At 39.7% G+C, this 14,432-nt stretch overlaps 1 protein-coding gene across 1 annotated transcript in view; it reads left to right on the top strand.

Moving 5' to 3' along the window:
- Positions 1-11,406, top strand: part of LOC108801649 (potassium voltage-gated channel subfamily H member 3-like) — a gene marked incomplete at its 3' end in the record, with an annotated part of 28,379 nt that extends 16,973 nt beyond the window's left edge. Inside the window, exons 3-5 of the mRNA XM_018573545.1 lie at positions 8,464-8,697; positions 11,028-11,159; positions 11,276-11,406. Coding sequence (XP_018429047.1) covers positions 8,464-8,697; positions 11,028-11,159; positions 11,276-11,406 — 497 coding nt within the window. The remainder of the gene's footprint in view (positions 1-8,463; positions 8,698-11,027; positions 11,160-11,275) is intronic.
- Positions 11,407-14,432: the final 3,026 nt, after the last annotated feature.

Genomic DNA, 14,432 nt, shown 5'->3' with positions numbered 1-14,432 from the left:
TATATATACATATATATTTATTTTGAACAGGAGAGAAACAGCTAACTTGTGACCAACGTTCCCCCTTATCCTAACGTCGCTTTTTGCACTAGCTAATACTCCTTTCTGGCAAGGTGGCTGTGCCGCCCCAATGGGGCATAGAAGTTTATTTAGATAGAAGGTTTATATAGGATTGTTTTCCCTATACCTTTTCCTATGGACCTTTTTATATGTCTAGTTCCTATGCTGCCATCTAGTGGCCTTTGTGATATTGCACCTGTTTTTCTGTATGACAGTTGCTCTGTATGTAAGCCCCACCCTTCGTTTTGTTGTCAGTTTTCCTGTGTCATGGCAACAGCTAACCGCCACATGTAATCAGGAGACATGTACTCTGCATAGTACGCTAGGAAAGGCATCATTTTTTGACCGCACAATACTGAAACCATTCATCTGCTTTTCCTATCATCTGCTGTAACCCTGATGTTAAAAATAAAGCACCTCTTTTGGATGAAACGGTATTGACGAGTTCAGCTATCTGACAAGGATTGTCCGCAGTGAGTATATCTGCTTATACAGGCCAGGCATAGAGGTCTCAGCAAGGGATATATCGCTATCACAACAATCGGAGTCAGAATAGTGGCAGCATTTTGGATAAATAGAACTCCCTCAAATTGAAGTGTCAAGCAATATTTGTTATGTGCATGGAAGTATGTCTGTAGCCAGTGCTGCTGTAGAGGAGCTGTGGTGTGGTCCTGACATGAATGAAGTGTTATAAGACTGAATGCTTTCATAAATGAGGCATTAACCACATGAGCAATTCAGAAATATAATTCTTAGGTAACCCACCACCAGCATGTCCCTCATAAACATGAGGGCTAGGGCGTGTGCTGTAGGGAACCTACCCTCAGCTTGTCCTTTATGTTAATGGGGGTTGGCACTTTAGAGACCCTACCACTGTCTTGTCTCTCATGGGATGAAGGACGTCTGGGTACTCTAAAGAACTCATGCACTTTTTTTTTTTTAGGGTGAAAAAGGGATGTGTTGGCCAAGGAGTCAGTTGTCAAGCCCCACAATCTCCAATCAGTGTTAAAATCTCTGCCAAAATATGGGGCCTTCTTGAATGCAGATCAGTTAAAATAAATAAGAAAAAATGTTATTCAAGAATTAGTGCTAATTTAAATTAAGAAAGAAACCATGTCTTCCTCATGGGAATGTAGGCGGTACCCTTTCAATAAACATACTTATATTATACAACATAAATATAATAATACTCATAACACCCATTGTGGATTAAACTGGCCGCGGCCCCTTTATTGGTTACCATATTAAACTCAAACTGATAACTGTAACTTGCACTTAAAAACAACCGTAAAAAATTTCCCAGCCACTACGACTCAAGCAATACTATAAATGACCATCCAACAATAAGTCCCCTCTTCTAAAGCGTGACAGAACAGACCACATAAAAGAGCACGCGACAAATATAGCTAAAGGGCAGGTGGGCGGGAGCTTGCTGTGAAAGAGTCTAGCCGAGTGACCGTTCTCCCTCATGCCGTCCTTTATATAGGCTCCTGGGCTAACGGTCCAGAAATGTCTAGAAGAGACACGAGCCAGAATTTTCCCGCTGAAAACCTGTCCTTTTCCCGCCGAAATTTGTCAGTTAAAGGAGAACTAAGAGGTTAAGGCTGTTCCCCATAGTTCTCCTTAGGGTAACGGGAGGACACAAACTAGCGTCCTCCCGTCACCCTAGGCTCAGTATACCGCAAGCTGTAGCCGGGATCCACCCAGCTGCGTGACTGACAACTGGCTCTGCCGATCTAGAGGCAGAGCCAGCTGTACCCGCCCCCTCCCCCGTCCGTTCCGCCAGTCAGCGCTGGAGGTTCGGAGCGGGGAGGGGGGAATCCAGCCCCTCCCCTGTCACGGCAGAGAGCCATGACAGGATCGTGAGGTGAGCGAACGCCAGTATGTGTTCGCTCAACTCCCGATCTACTGAGTTGACCTGTGACAGTTTCATTGTCACAGGCTGGCTAGAACTATGAGGTGAGTGAAAAGCACTCACCTCATAGTTCTCCTTTAACATTTTTCAGTTAACATCTTAAAGGGACAGTACCTATATTTAATGGACAGAAGAAAAAAAACAGGGAAAACGTGAGAAAAAACACCGGGACCGCCACAATCCCATGTCAGTGGTCCTAAATAAATTATTCCCACTTTTCCATAATTGTATTAGGACAAAAAAACAGACTTGAGATGCAGATAGCTTATTTACTGCCCCAGCCAGGCTATGATCAGGTATCCATGGGAGATACAAAAAGAAAGCTCACACAACTCATTTGCATCACCAGTAAGTATCAAGCAAGACCTAAAGATGTAATTGGCAAATATGGCTGCCCCATAATTTGTTATATTTACAAGCTATAAAAGGAAAAAAAGTGTTTAAGGCACATACATGCACGGAACAGATTAATTACATTACACTAATCCCATTCACACTGATCTCCAAGAACAATTTGGATTTTTGTTTCTCAATTAAGGAGGAAACCACTATGCCTTGGCTTTGAAGGAATTATAAGGAATCTCCTGAAGCGCGAAGTCCTTTCACCTATTAAGCATATGTAAAGTGGCAGTATGGGCAGTAACGCCAGGCAAAAAGCAGGCATGGAGAACTGTAGCACTAAGAAGGAAGATTGACGTGTATGGTCAGCAATTTCAACAGCACAGAAGTGATTACAAGTCAGACACAGAAAGAACAGTATTGTGGAATGTGCCTTGTAGAATACTGGTGTCTTCAGAGCACAAAAGTAGTAGACACCAGCTACAGTTACATTAGTCTAAAAATCAGAGCCTATACATCTAATTACATTTAATCCCTGTATAATTTTATCTATCTCTAAGAGATATGGTGCCATCCTGCAGCCTTCCCTTTGTTGGAAAAAAACATTGCCATGGCAACCAACAGACTGATCAGTGAATGCTCCAGAATCTCTTGGTTTCCCTACAACACCCAGCCTACTCCTATTCCCCCAATCACTGTTTTAAAGAATCTCGTCAAATTTGTATGAATACATTAGATTCAATAGGAGCCCATACAATTTAAGATTTCTGTAAAGGGGTATTTCAACTTAACCAATTGTGCGGCCTGACTGTGGCTATCCACACAATCAGGCTATTTATAGCGAACTATTAGGTGTTCAGTACAGGTATTTTTAAGGCATGTAAATATTTTTCCATTTATACAATATATATGTGACTAATCTATGTTCGCCATCCCTTCCTGGGGTTTGGTACTATCAACAGCCATACATCTGCAACCAACATACCAGCTGGTAGTATTCCCTGCAGATCAAATTTTGTTTAATATACTCGCTGGCTTATTTTTTAAATAGTTAATGTGGCAACATGGATTGCAGAGGACTGGGCCAAACAGGTAGGCAGACAAGTTGCCCACTTGGGGCGCATCAACAAAGGAGGTGCATCATATTCTGTAATGCAGTGTGGCTAACCATTAGATGCAGACTTCTTCTGGAGGACGGCAAGGAATGCACAATACGTAGGACATAGGTGCATGGTATGTTGACCTCTATTACACCTTGCATTACATCAGTGTGGAGTTGTAATGTGTTACAAGGTGTAATACAGGTCAGCATTTGCAGCAAAATTCTGCACATTTAGTAACAAATGTGTGCAGAATCAGAAAGGCTGCACAGCAAAAGTACATTTACCCTTTGACATGTTAGGTGGCATAGGTTTAATAGGAATGTGTTCCCAAGAAAAGAGTACTTGGATATGCAACAGTTGACTAATAATGTACATTCAGGGCAGCTCCAGCCCCCTTGCATCAGTCCATTCTTGAGCCAGGAGAAGACCAAAAAGTAGATGCTTTGGGCTCTGGCTCCAGCTTCTTTTCATGGTATGTAAGCCAAGAAACAAGAACATACATGGAGTGAGAACAAGGAGCAAAGCAAACTCAGCTGCACAGACGTGATCATAAGTCAGCAAAGATAGCAAAATACTCCAGAAATTAAATCCTGTGGAGAACAGGGAGTGTAGCATGCTAGAGATTATGGAGCACAAGGCAACAGCTAGAGGGTTTTGAAATAAGGTACTATACTGTGCTGGGGTGTGAACACTACTGAGGGATCAATTCATATGGTGTAGACCTGTTATAATTACAGTGCAAAACTCCAGAAAGCATCATACATGAGAGGTGATAACAGGGGTTTTTCTTCTACATACATTTCTTGTGACAGAATCCTCCAGAAGTGAACCTAGACGTTGTATTTTCTCTTTTTTTTTGCTATACAAGACAGGAATTGAGATGAAGCAGCAAGTTGGGGCTGATCATTCAGATCCAAACTGTACTCTATGCACTAAGCACTCATAAAAACCTGATGTAGTCTCATAAATTGCCAGTTCATAGAGCTGTGACAGAATATACAGTGAAAGGGAAAAGTTAACTTCCGTTCTCTGGTGGTTTAAAATATGATGCTGGCTGAATGGTCTGTATTCTGAACAAAGAGTTGTCAAATAGAGGGGATAGGGGGCTAGGTGAAGTGGTTAGAGAGGCGGATGTGCTAGTATTCCAACATGTTTTTTCAAGGAGCTCCTCCCGCTCCAGGGCTCAAACATTAAATGTAAACAAAATAGCCGAGGCTACATCAACCAAAAGAGCATTAAGTAAAGAAACAAAAAACAAAAAAAACAAAAAAAACGATATATTAAAACATTCGGTTCTTGAAACTAATCCCTGCCTCTTGCTCTTCTTCCTCCGGTCGCTCATTGCCGGTGTTTATGGGCTAGGAAGCTGCTGCTGTCTGCAGTTTAACGTGCCCTCGAGCGGGAGACGAGCCGATACACGTCTCACCGCTCCATGCGCCAAGCCACGCCCCCCTGGTCTGTATTCTAGATAACATTAGAACGCATATTGTCCGCATGAAACAGTCTTTGGCTGGAACGATGTAAAGCCTCATTTGTTTTCTGCATAATCCAGTTTTTAATTTTTTACCCTGACAGCATTCATTGAAATTAGATTCTTAGGAAACCCAGGTGATTTCACCAATGAGTAATTTGCTGAATGGAGAGCTCTGGAAGGATGTAACGTTCTCTGAAAATGGGTGTATATGTATTCGTTTGAAGGGAGCTCAAAACCAACAATTGTGAAGTACAGTAATCCATGGCAGCCAACACTTCACCTTCATCATTTTGGAATGCTGTCATACAAGTCATGAAATGTTTGTAGAAATATACTCAGTACATTAGATGATATAGGAGGGGAATATATTTACCTGTGTCAGAAACTAAAAGATGTTTAGATCTGGTGACTTAAGGGCTATGGAAGGATTTTTGCTTTATCATTACAGTACGAAACCTCTTTTAAATCAGTTTAGCTTTGGAAAGATAACAAGGAACCAGAACTTCCACCAATGTCTTCTGTAAAATAACCTCATATGCCTGGCTGTAGTACAACATGTAAGGCAACTATTGGACCTAATGACAGCCACAAAATGACTGCTTTTGTTATCACAGACCTCTCTCCATGTTAAGTCCTTGGAAAATGGATTATAGAGGTGCTTATTCAATTTTATTATGGAGGCTGTTTGTGATATTAAAGGAAAACTTAATTGAAAAAAATAAATAAAAGTGAAAGAACTTTAAAAAAAGAATATAGAATATATAATTGCTACGCAGACCATTTTGTATTGTAATGTTACTAAAAATGACATTTCCATTTAAAACTGCAGCCACTCTAATTTTCTAAAACTGTAAAAAATCAGTGCAATATGGCAACCGGGAGGCGTTTTATGTACACAGATAGTGTACAGAACGCCCACAGAAAAGTGATTTCCTTCTTCTGTGATTGGCTGACTGATTTTTACAGACACCTATACTAAGATACAAGTAAATTTTAGGCATCCCATGCAAAAGGAGTTTCATTTTTGGTGACAATTGTGAGATACTCCCTAAAGGATAGTTACTTCTAAAGGGTTGCAGACACTGCAACTTTCCTCATTAGAACACAGAAAGTCCACAAGCAGATTATAAGGAACCCAGACACTTTCATTCAGGAATCAGTTTAGACATGCTGAAACAAACAGCTATTTCTTTAAAACAGAAATAGGTAGGAAACTGCAACAATGTTTGTTAACATCCTTGCAATGTACTTTAATCACCCAGAAGGGAATTGATTATTTTCTCCACAAAAGTGGAGTTACTCTTTAAGTAACAATGCTGTGATTTGGCCATCTATTCCTGTCCACAAATTTTAACTTGTGATCACTTTTCTTCTTTGGCAGTGCATTGCTTTAAGCTTGTTCCCTTTGACAATGCAGCTGTAATCAGGTGCCAACTATTTGTTCTCCTTGGAACTCACAGATCAGATGGCACTTTTGTAGCAGGCGCATACTGCTATACAGTATACACTTACTACGAAGATTCTGCATTGTGCTTGTATTTATGTTAGAAGACAAAAGCAACAAAGGGCCAACTCCTTGTGTGAAATCTTTTTTTATTTGAATAATAAAAACGGTTATAAATACTCACAATTATAAAATTTCAGTCACGCTTGTCAATAAGAGACCACAAGATCAGTGTCTAAGGAGTGTTCCGCAACTACTGCTTATAAAAAGCTGCCTCCGGTCACATCACCATACCATCGTGCCACCGGCTGCTTTTAGGCTGGATTTACACGTTTCAGGGGCGTACCCCCTTCCTCGGAATCGCAGCTTGCCTTGTCAAAGAGAGGGGTTTAAAAATAAGCCAATCCGAGGGCCTAAATCCAGCCTAAAAGCAGCCGGTGGAACGATGGTATGGTGATGTGACCGGAGGCAGCTTTTTATACGCAGTCGGTGCGCAACATTCCTTAGACATTGATCTTGTGGTCTCTTATTGACAAGCGTGACTGAAATTTTATAATTGTGAGTATTTATTAGGGTTGCATAGATACCAAGTACAGTACTCGGTACAAGTACGAGTACATGCACCGATACTTTTGAGCTCCAAGACTTGACCAGAGAAAGATTCAAAAATTAGGAGGCCGCTGTCATTTGTAAGGAGCACACGGAGCTCCTGGGATTAGTACATCTCTGTTTTAATGTACGATTTTGTTTTTATAAATATAAATAAAGGGATGCACAGATACCAGTTTTGCGAGTACGAGTACTGGTACTTGCCGAGTACTTACAAGTACGAGTACTGATACATTTTTGTTTATTGTCATGTGACAGTTTTTCTAAAACAATACAGACTAATGATTTCAGGACAGTGGTGGAGTGCCAGAGCCAGGTCCCAGCTGCAACCCTGGTAGTTCTCATGAAAATGCCAAGTATCTGCACTGGTACTCGAAAAGTATCTGTGCATCCATAGTATTTATAACCGTTTTTATTATTCAAATAAAAAAAGATTTCACACAAGGAGGTGGAGCTTTGTTGCTTTTTTCTTCTATGTATCTGATGAGAACCCCAGAGTCTCTTTGACGATCAGCCTCTCCAAAAGCTGTGGATGTTTACAAGAAAGACTACTCCAGGAGGATTGTGTGATGGTAATCATTGGCGCCAAGAGTTAAATTGACTTTTTCTGTGACTTTATTTTTATGTTAGTGAATACAAAAATTATGTACAGCTACCTGTATCAATCAAAATGTTGCAAACATCCACTATCTCTGAAACATTTATGCATTGATTTTCTCTGCTTAAAGTGTTAGCAAAGGCATAAGGGCTTTTTTCAATTTGGTATATGTGATCTCCAAAATGACCTCTATTACTTGCACCATTTTCTGAATTTATACTGTGGATAAGTACACATTTGTACATTGTTGGTAAATAGCTCTACTTGTATATGTCATTCATAGTTGCATGTTACACATCCTAATCAAAAACTCACAAGCAAAGTCTTCCTACTAAATTGAGCCTTCGTTTTCCCTAAAAATATGTGATGATATTTTCAATTAGGCTGGTTGCTCAGTGCTTCTAACAAGTTATTCCCAATTGCTCTGAGGCAATTCAAAATAAAGGCGGCTTCTCCCCTTTTTTGATATGTCGTAGTTACCATTCCATACCTTTGGCAGGTTGCCAAGATCCTGTTACAATACAAAGTAATAGGAAAAGAGCTACAATTTCAAAACCTGTGTTGGGAAATTTGAATATGAATTTCTCCATGATGTCTATAGCTACACAGTTTAAAGAGGGCTTGTTTTAAAGCACTTTTAATGCCTGTCTAAAACACGCATATACTTTAGCCTGCATAATCCGTGCGCAGGTTCACACTGGTGTAGTGCAGAGACCTAGGTGACGTGCACTTTGCAGCAACCAAAACTCCAGATTTTACATGTTTGTGGATTTTATGGGATATTGCTACATTTTTATGCATTGCTGTTTTTCTTAACAGTTCTTATTCTTATCTCTTTTATTTCTCCGCCATCTTCTGTGTTTTTAATTAATCTCCTCTTTTGCCTTTTTTCCTCTGTATTTTTGTGCTTTCATTTTGTAGACAGCAACTTTGTCCTTGGCAACGCTCAGCTGCCTCATTCCTACCCTGTGGTGTATTGCTCAGATGGCTTCTGTGAACTCACTGGCTTTGCTCGAGCAGAGGTTATGCAGAGGTCATGCGCTTGTACCTTTCTGTATGGCGCAGACACTGGGGAACAAATTCAACATTGTGTCCAGAAAGCCTTGAATGATAAACAAGAGCTGAAGGCTGAACTTCTGCTATACAAGAAAAGTGGTGAGTAAAATGTTTTTTTTTTCTGTCAAGTGCTTCTTGTTTAGTCTTTGTAAAATGAAATAAATTGATTATTACAAATATCCTTTGTAGCATCTGTCTAACAAACAAGGCCAACAATATTTTTGTATTTATTAGATTTAGCCTTCTAGATCTTAAAGCAAACCTACTGCTAGTATAAAAATAAAAAGAGAAAAACTTCCAAATGTTCTTTAAGAAACTAGAAAATTCCTGCATACTGCTATTAATTGCAACCTCCACCTTTGCACCGAACTGTTATTGGACGCCAGAAAAAAGATGGTAACCACGTACATTTATAACCAGAATTTATAGCAGGGTGCCCTTGGAAGGCTTACAACAATACAAAACACAAAAAGGTCCCCAGCTGCCAGCTAGCCTGCAACATAACAAATTACCCAGTCTAACAGTATGCATTAAAAACAGAGGTTTTAGTTGCACAAACTTTTGGCCAAAAATAGCCAAAATTGGTCCCCAGCCACACCGCCCTGTCAAGGCACCTCTATAATGTGTGGTCCTAACTCTATTTATATGAGTCTCCAAGTGTGAGCATATTAATGCAGTCGATAAATTAAATGCAGGTGTACCTGGAGGTTGCCTACTCCTCCTTAAAAGGTGCAGAGACGCACTGGAGGCCCAACAACCAAAAATGCACGCTGGGACCCCCAGGGTGTCCCCACATCAAAAATAGTCAAACTAGAAAAAGATGGTAACCGCATACATTTATAACAAGCCTATATAGCAGGGGGCACATGGGAAGGCTTACAACAATACAAAACACAAAAGCCAAAAAAAGAAAAAAAAACACAATATGCTCCCACTTGGAGACTCATATAAATAGAGTTAGGACCACACTTTACAGAGGTGCCTTGACGGTGGCAGTGTGGCTTTTACATATTTTTGGCCAAAGGTTTGTGCAACTAAAACCTCTGTTTTTAACGCATACTGTTGACAGGGTAATTTGTTTTGTTGCAGGCTGGCTGGCAGGTGTGCTGGGGAACTTTTTGTGTCTTGTATTGTTACTGGACGCCACAGTCTTGTCTTCCTTGCATCGTCTCCCCCCCTCCATGTTTTTTGAAAGTTTATAATAATCTGTCATGTTGTCACCTAAAATCTACCAGTTGCTAGCAATTGTTAGACTTCAGGTGACCTCTTACACTCCTGCTAAGGCAGGTCTGACAGGTCCTTCCTTCTGGAGAGTGGCTACTTTTGTTCTGCATGGTTCCCATCGTTGTAAATAGGGATGCACCAATACCGCTTTTTCGGTATCAAGTACGAGTACCGATATATTTTTTTCTGGTAATCGCCGATACCAGATACCGGAAGTCTTATTAAGGAACCCCGGTGGCGTGTAATGACTCGCCACCTGGCTTCCTAATTAGCCGGGAAACCGGGCGGCGTGTAAAGACTTGCCACCCGGCTTCCCGATTAGCAGGGAAGCCGTCTCCATGCTCCCTCGTCACCTCGTCGGCTCGCTGCCGACTTCCTGATACTGGAAGCTCAAGTATCGGGCTAGGCATCAGAGCATTTGGGCGAGTACTTGCCCAAATACTCGGCATCGATACTGATACTAGTATCAGTAACGGTGCAACCCTACTTGTAAAGTAGCCATCGCTCTAAGTTTGCTCCCGTGATAGACTATAACTTCAAAACAAATTAGTACACCAAACATGAGATTGTAGTCCATCAGGGGGTGAGCTTGGAGTGGTGGCTACTTGTCAACACACGCGAGGACCATGGGGATCAAAACTAGCCACCCTCCAGAAGGAAGGACAGTGTCGGCATGAATTCAGAGATGATTTGAGGATCTAAAGCTGAGTGATACACAAATAAGATACATTTTTGTTAATAGTTAAGGTTCTTGAATGCATTTTTGAGATTTAACTTCGGGGTTTAGTGTCACATTAAGTCCAAGGAAGGGCTGCAAAGGCAGTTGCATCTTCAGCTGTGGGTCAAACTTTGATAGATATAGGTGTATGACCGCTATGTTGAAATTAAAAGCTGTTAATGCTAGCCCAAGAGAGAGGTCTGGGAGAGTGGAAGGTAGTCTGCACACTTCCTTCCTTCAAACTGTTAAGCTCTAAAGGCTTTCAGTTGTTTGGAAGAAGTGCCAACCAAATTATGGAGACCTTCATGAATCTTCACTGAAGACCAGTGTTTATTAATAAAGCTTGGTAAACCAGGTCTGCTGGACAGTGCTAAAAAATAAAACAATTCAAAGAAACTCCCTCTACCTGCCAGTGTTTTGAAACTGTCAATGAATGCTTCAGTGGAATGGATTTGACAGTCATCCCTTTTCATCTCTTGCTGTGCAGGTTCACAGTTCTGGTGCTTGCTGGATGTCGTACCTATCAAAAATGAGAAGGGAGACGTGGTTCTTTTTCTTGTTTCATTCAAGGACATCACAGATGCCAAGACCAGAACGACAGAAAGCTGGAAAGAGACAGGTACATGGAGAATGTTTCCATATGCTGAACATTCTGTATTGTTGCCTTCTTGGATTCTGTTGACAGTGGGAGTATTACAGTGAGTATTGATTGAATGCAATTTCTTATTCTGGCAGGAAGGGGAGAGCAGCACACTCGTTTAACAGGAAAAGGTTTTAATGCCAATCGTAGGCGAAGCCGTGCTGTGCTTTACCATCTCTCAGGTCATCTACAAAGACAAAATAGAGCAAAAGCAAAACTTGGTAAGGTAGGTATAAAGTGAGAGTACTACATGAATACTTATACAGAAAAGTGCTACACTGTAAGGAGTCCTGAGCAAATTGGATGTGCTAAATAAACAAATAATTGTTTTGTCTTATTTCACATTGATTATCATATTTCATAATAACTCTGTAACAACTTAGCTTTACTTTAGTTACTTTTAGTTCTGATGCCGTTTTTAGACTTTGACAGATATACAGTACCTTTGAACTGATTTTTCTTTTATTTAACAGAAGGTATAATAAATATTTGGTTTCTTTTTAAAGTGTATTTAGACCCAAAATGTATTTTTTAGTATGTTTGGCATTGTGTCTCACTGTATATGGTTTTTTGTGTGAAATCTGTCGGAACTTGACAAGAATTTGCAGATTTAGCCTGTGACATCTCCCAGCCAACAGATATTACAGCTCAAAATCCTTACTATGTATGAACAATTTGAAAATGATTCTATACGTACAGGATTATCTATTTTAGTCTAAAATCTAGCTGAAGTAGAAAAACAAAGCCCGGCCAAGCTATTTTATTTTTAAATATATATATCACAGACTAAACCATTGACTAGAAGCTAATATTAGCTTCAGAAAATTTATATCACACAATTAAAATAGAGATAATTTTTACTGCAGCTAAAATTTCTCTAATTTAATTCCAATGCTAACACTATATAGCCAAGTGGTTAGATTAAATGGTTTAATCAGATATATATGGCTAACCTAAATTGCTTACAGATGGATGCAAATCTATACTTTACCAATAATCTGGAAATTCTTTGGCCTCGGTGATGTCAGCTTTGGACAATTTACACTGTGTGCACAATTATTAGGCAAGTGAGTATTTTGACCAAATCACAATTTTTATGCAAATTGTCCTAACTCCAAGCTGTATAAACTTGAAGGCTTATTGGATTTAAGCATATCAGGTGATGTGTATTTGTGTAATGAGTGAGGGTGTGGCATAAGGAGATCAACACCCAATATCAAGGCATAATAATTAGGCAGCTTCTTTTTCCACAGTCAAAATGGGCCAAAAAAAACTGAGAGGTCAAAAATTGTAAAATAATTTTCAGAGGGATGCATCACCATCCCTACTAGTGGCTGGTATTAATAAAGATGAGCTAGTTGGACCTTTTCAGGTTGAAAATGGACTCAAAATCGACTCCAAAACCTACTGCCAGTTTTTAGAAGACACTTTCTTTATGCTGTGGTACAGGAAAAAGTCTGCATCTTTCAAGAAGGTTGTGATATTTATGCAGGACAATGCTCCATCGCATGCATCGAAGTTCTCCACTGCGTGGCTAGCCAGTAAAGGCCTTAAAGATGAAAGAATAATGACATAGCCCCCTTCCTCACCTGACCTAAACCCTGTGGGCCCTTCTTAAATGGGATATTTAAGGTGAAGGAAAACAGTACACCTCTCTGAACAGTGTCTGGGAGGCTGTGGTTGCTGCTGCACAAAAAATTGATTGTCAACAGATCAAGAAACTGACAGACTCCATGGATGGAAGGCTATTAAAAAAAGGGGGGCTATATTGGTCACTGAGTTTGTTTTTTATAATGTCAGAAATGTTTATTTGTACATTTTGAGTTGTTTGTTTATTATTCTCACTTTAACGGATGAAAATATACAACTGAGATGTGAACATTTTTTGTTTTACATTTAGTTGCATGATAATTCTGCACACAAATAGTTGCCCAATAACTGTGCACACATAGATATTCTCCTAAGAAAGCCAAAACCACACTTTAAATTTCTTAAATATTCAGGTTTTAAGTTTATTAACATTTTGGATTGCAAAAAAAAAAAAATTCTTTTAAGGAAAGAAAAAAAGTGGGGTTTTGAAAGCACCAGAAAATGACAACTCCAACCACAATATGTAAAAATATATTTATTTATTTCATATAAATCTTAAAAAAGGGAAACAAAGAGGGCTTAAAGCCAATAATAAAATTGAGTAGATAGTCCCTAACAAAGCTCTTTCCACATACACAATACCTCACCATTAACAGAAACATACATGATTCATCCTATGTTCTTATCGACATACATGATTGGGGTTCCAATGCCAAAAGACCAAATAACATATAAAGAGGCCCTTATACAATTGTTCGTAGGGCTGTGGAATGGAATAATTGCTCTCTACTAACACTGCCCTAGGAACAGAGTGTGACCCTCGGCATACAACATGATTCAATTTGTAACAACTTAATGAGCATGATTGGATACAGAAAACAATGTTAATTAGAAATCCACATAATTCCCCATCCACAATAGTGGGTTGATGTATTTATCACCAGTATTAGTTCATCTGATATCCACAATATATCAACAAGACCTATATAAATAATGCTTGAAGGGTTAGAGGGTGGAGCAGATCAATTCTCCACTAACACCAACCCGCAAGCAAGGTATGGCTACCTTGAGAGTTTGTACAGAGATAGAGGCAGTGATTATAAAGGATTCCACATGATTTGTATGTTAGAGGTACATAATTGAGGCATGTAAAAGATGGTCATGATTGTGTCAAACACATTGTGGTTCACCATGAAACTGTGTGCACATACATGATCAATTTTATAATTCTATAAAAGTGTCAAAAAATTCATATGTGGATAGATAACACCAATTGATAATGATAATAAAAAGTAATTAAATAGTGAGCAGGCTTGCTAACCCTGCCCTACATCCAAGAAGTGGCTACCGTAATAAACTACAGTTCCATTGTGAAAGATAAAGTGACAGTGCTTGTGAAACTCAATCAGTAAGTGAGGTAGAACCTTATGATGACAGAACAGTTCCCACTATATCATGGTGCCGCAAACCTAGATGGTGTTATTTGGATCAGGGGTAACTGCTAATGGAGGGTTGGGAGGTGGAGGAGCGACTTCAACGTTTCGCGCAACTCTGCGCTTCTTCAGGAATAAAAGGGAAATATCTGTATAGTATAGAGAAACATAAAATGTAATTTCTATCCTAGTTATTATTCTAAAGGGGGATAAATTGGGTCGAATCTTA

Source organism: Nanorana parkeri, unplaced genomic scaffold, assembly GCF_000935625.1.
Source record: "Nanorana parkeri isolate BGI_ZX_2015 unplaced genomic scaffold, ASM93562v1 scaffold2421, whole genome shotgun sequence".
Lineage (NCBI taxonomy): Eukaryota > Metazoa > Chordata > Amphibia > Anura > Dicroglossidae > Nanorana > Nanorana parkeri.
This window is presented reverse-complemented; position numbering and strand designations above follow the sequence as displayed.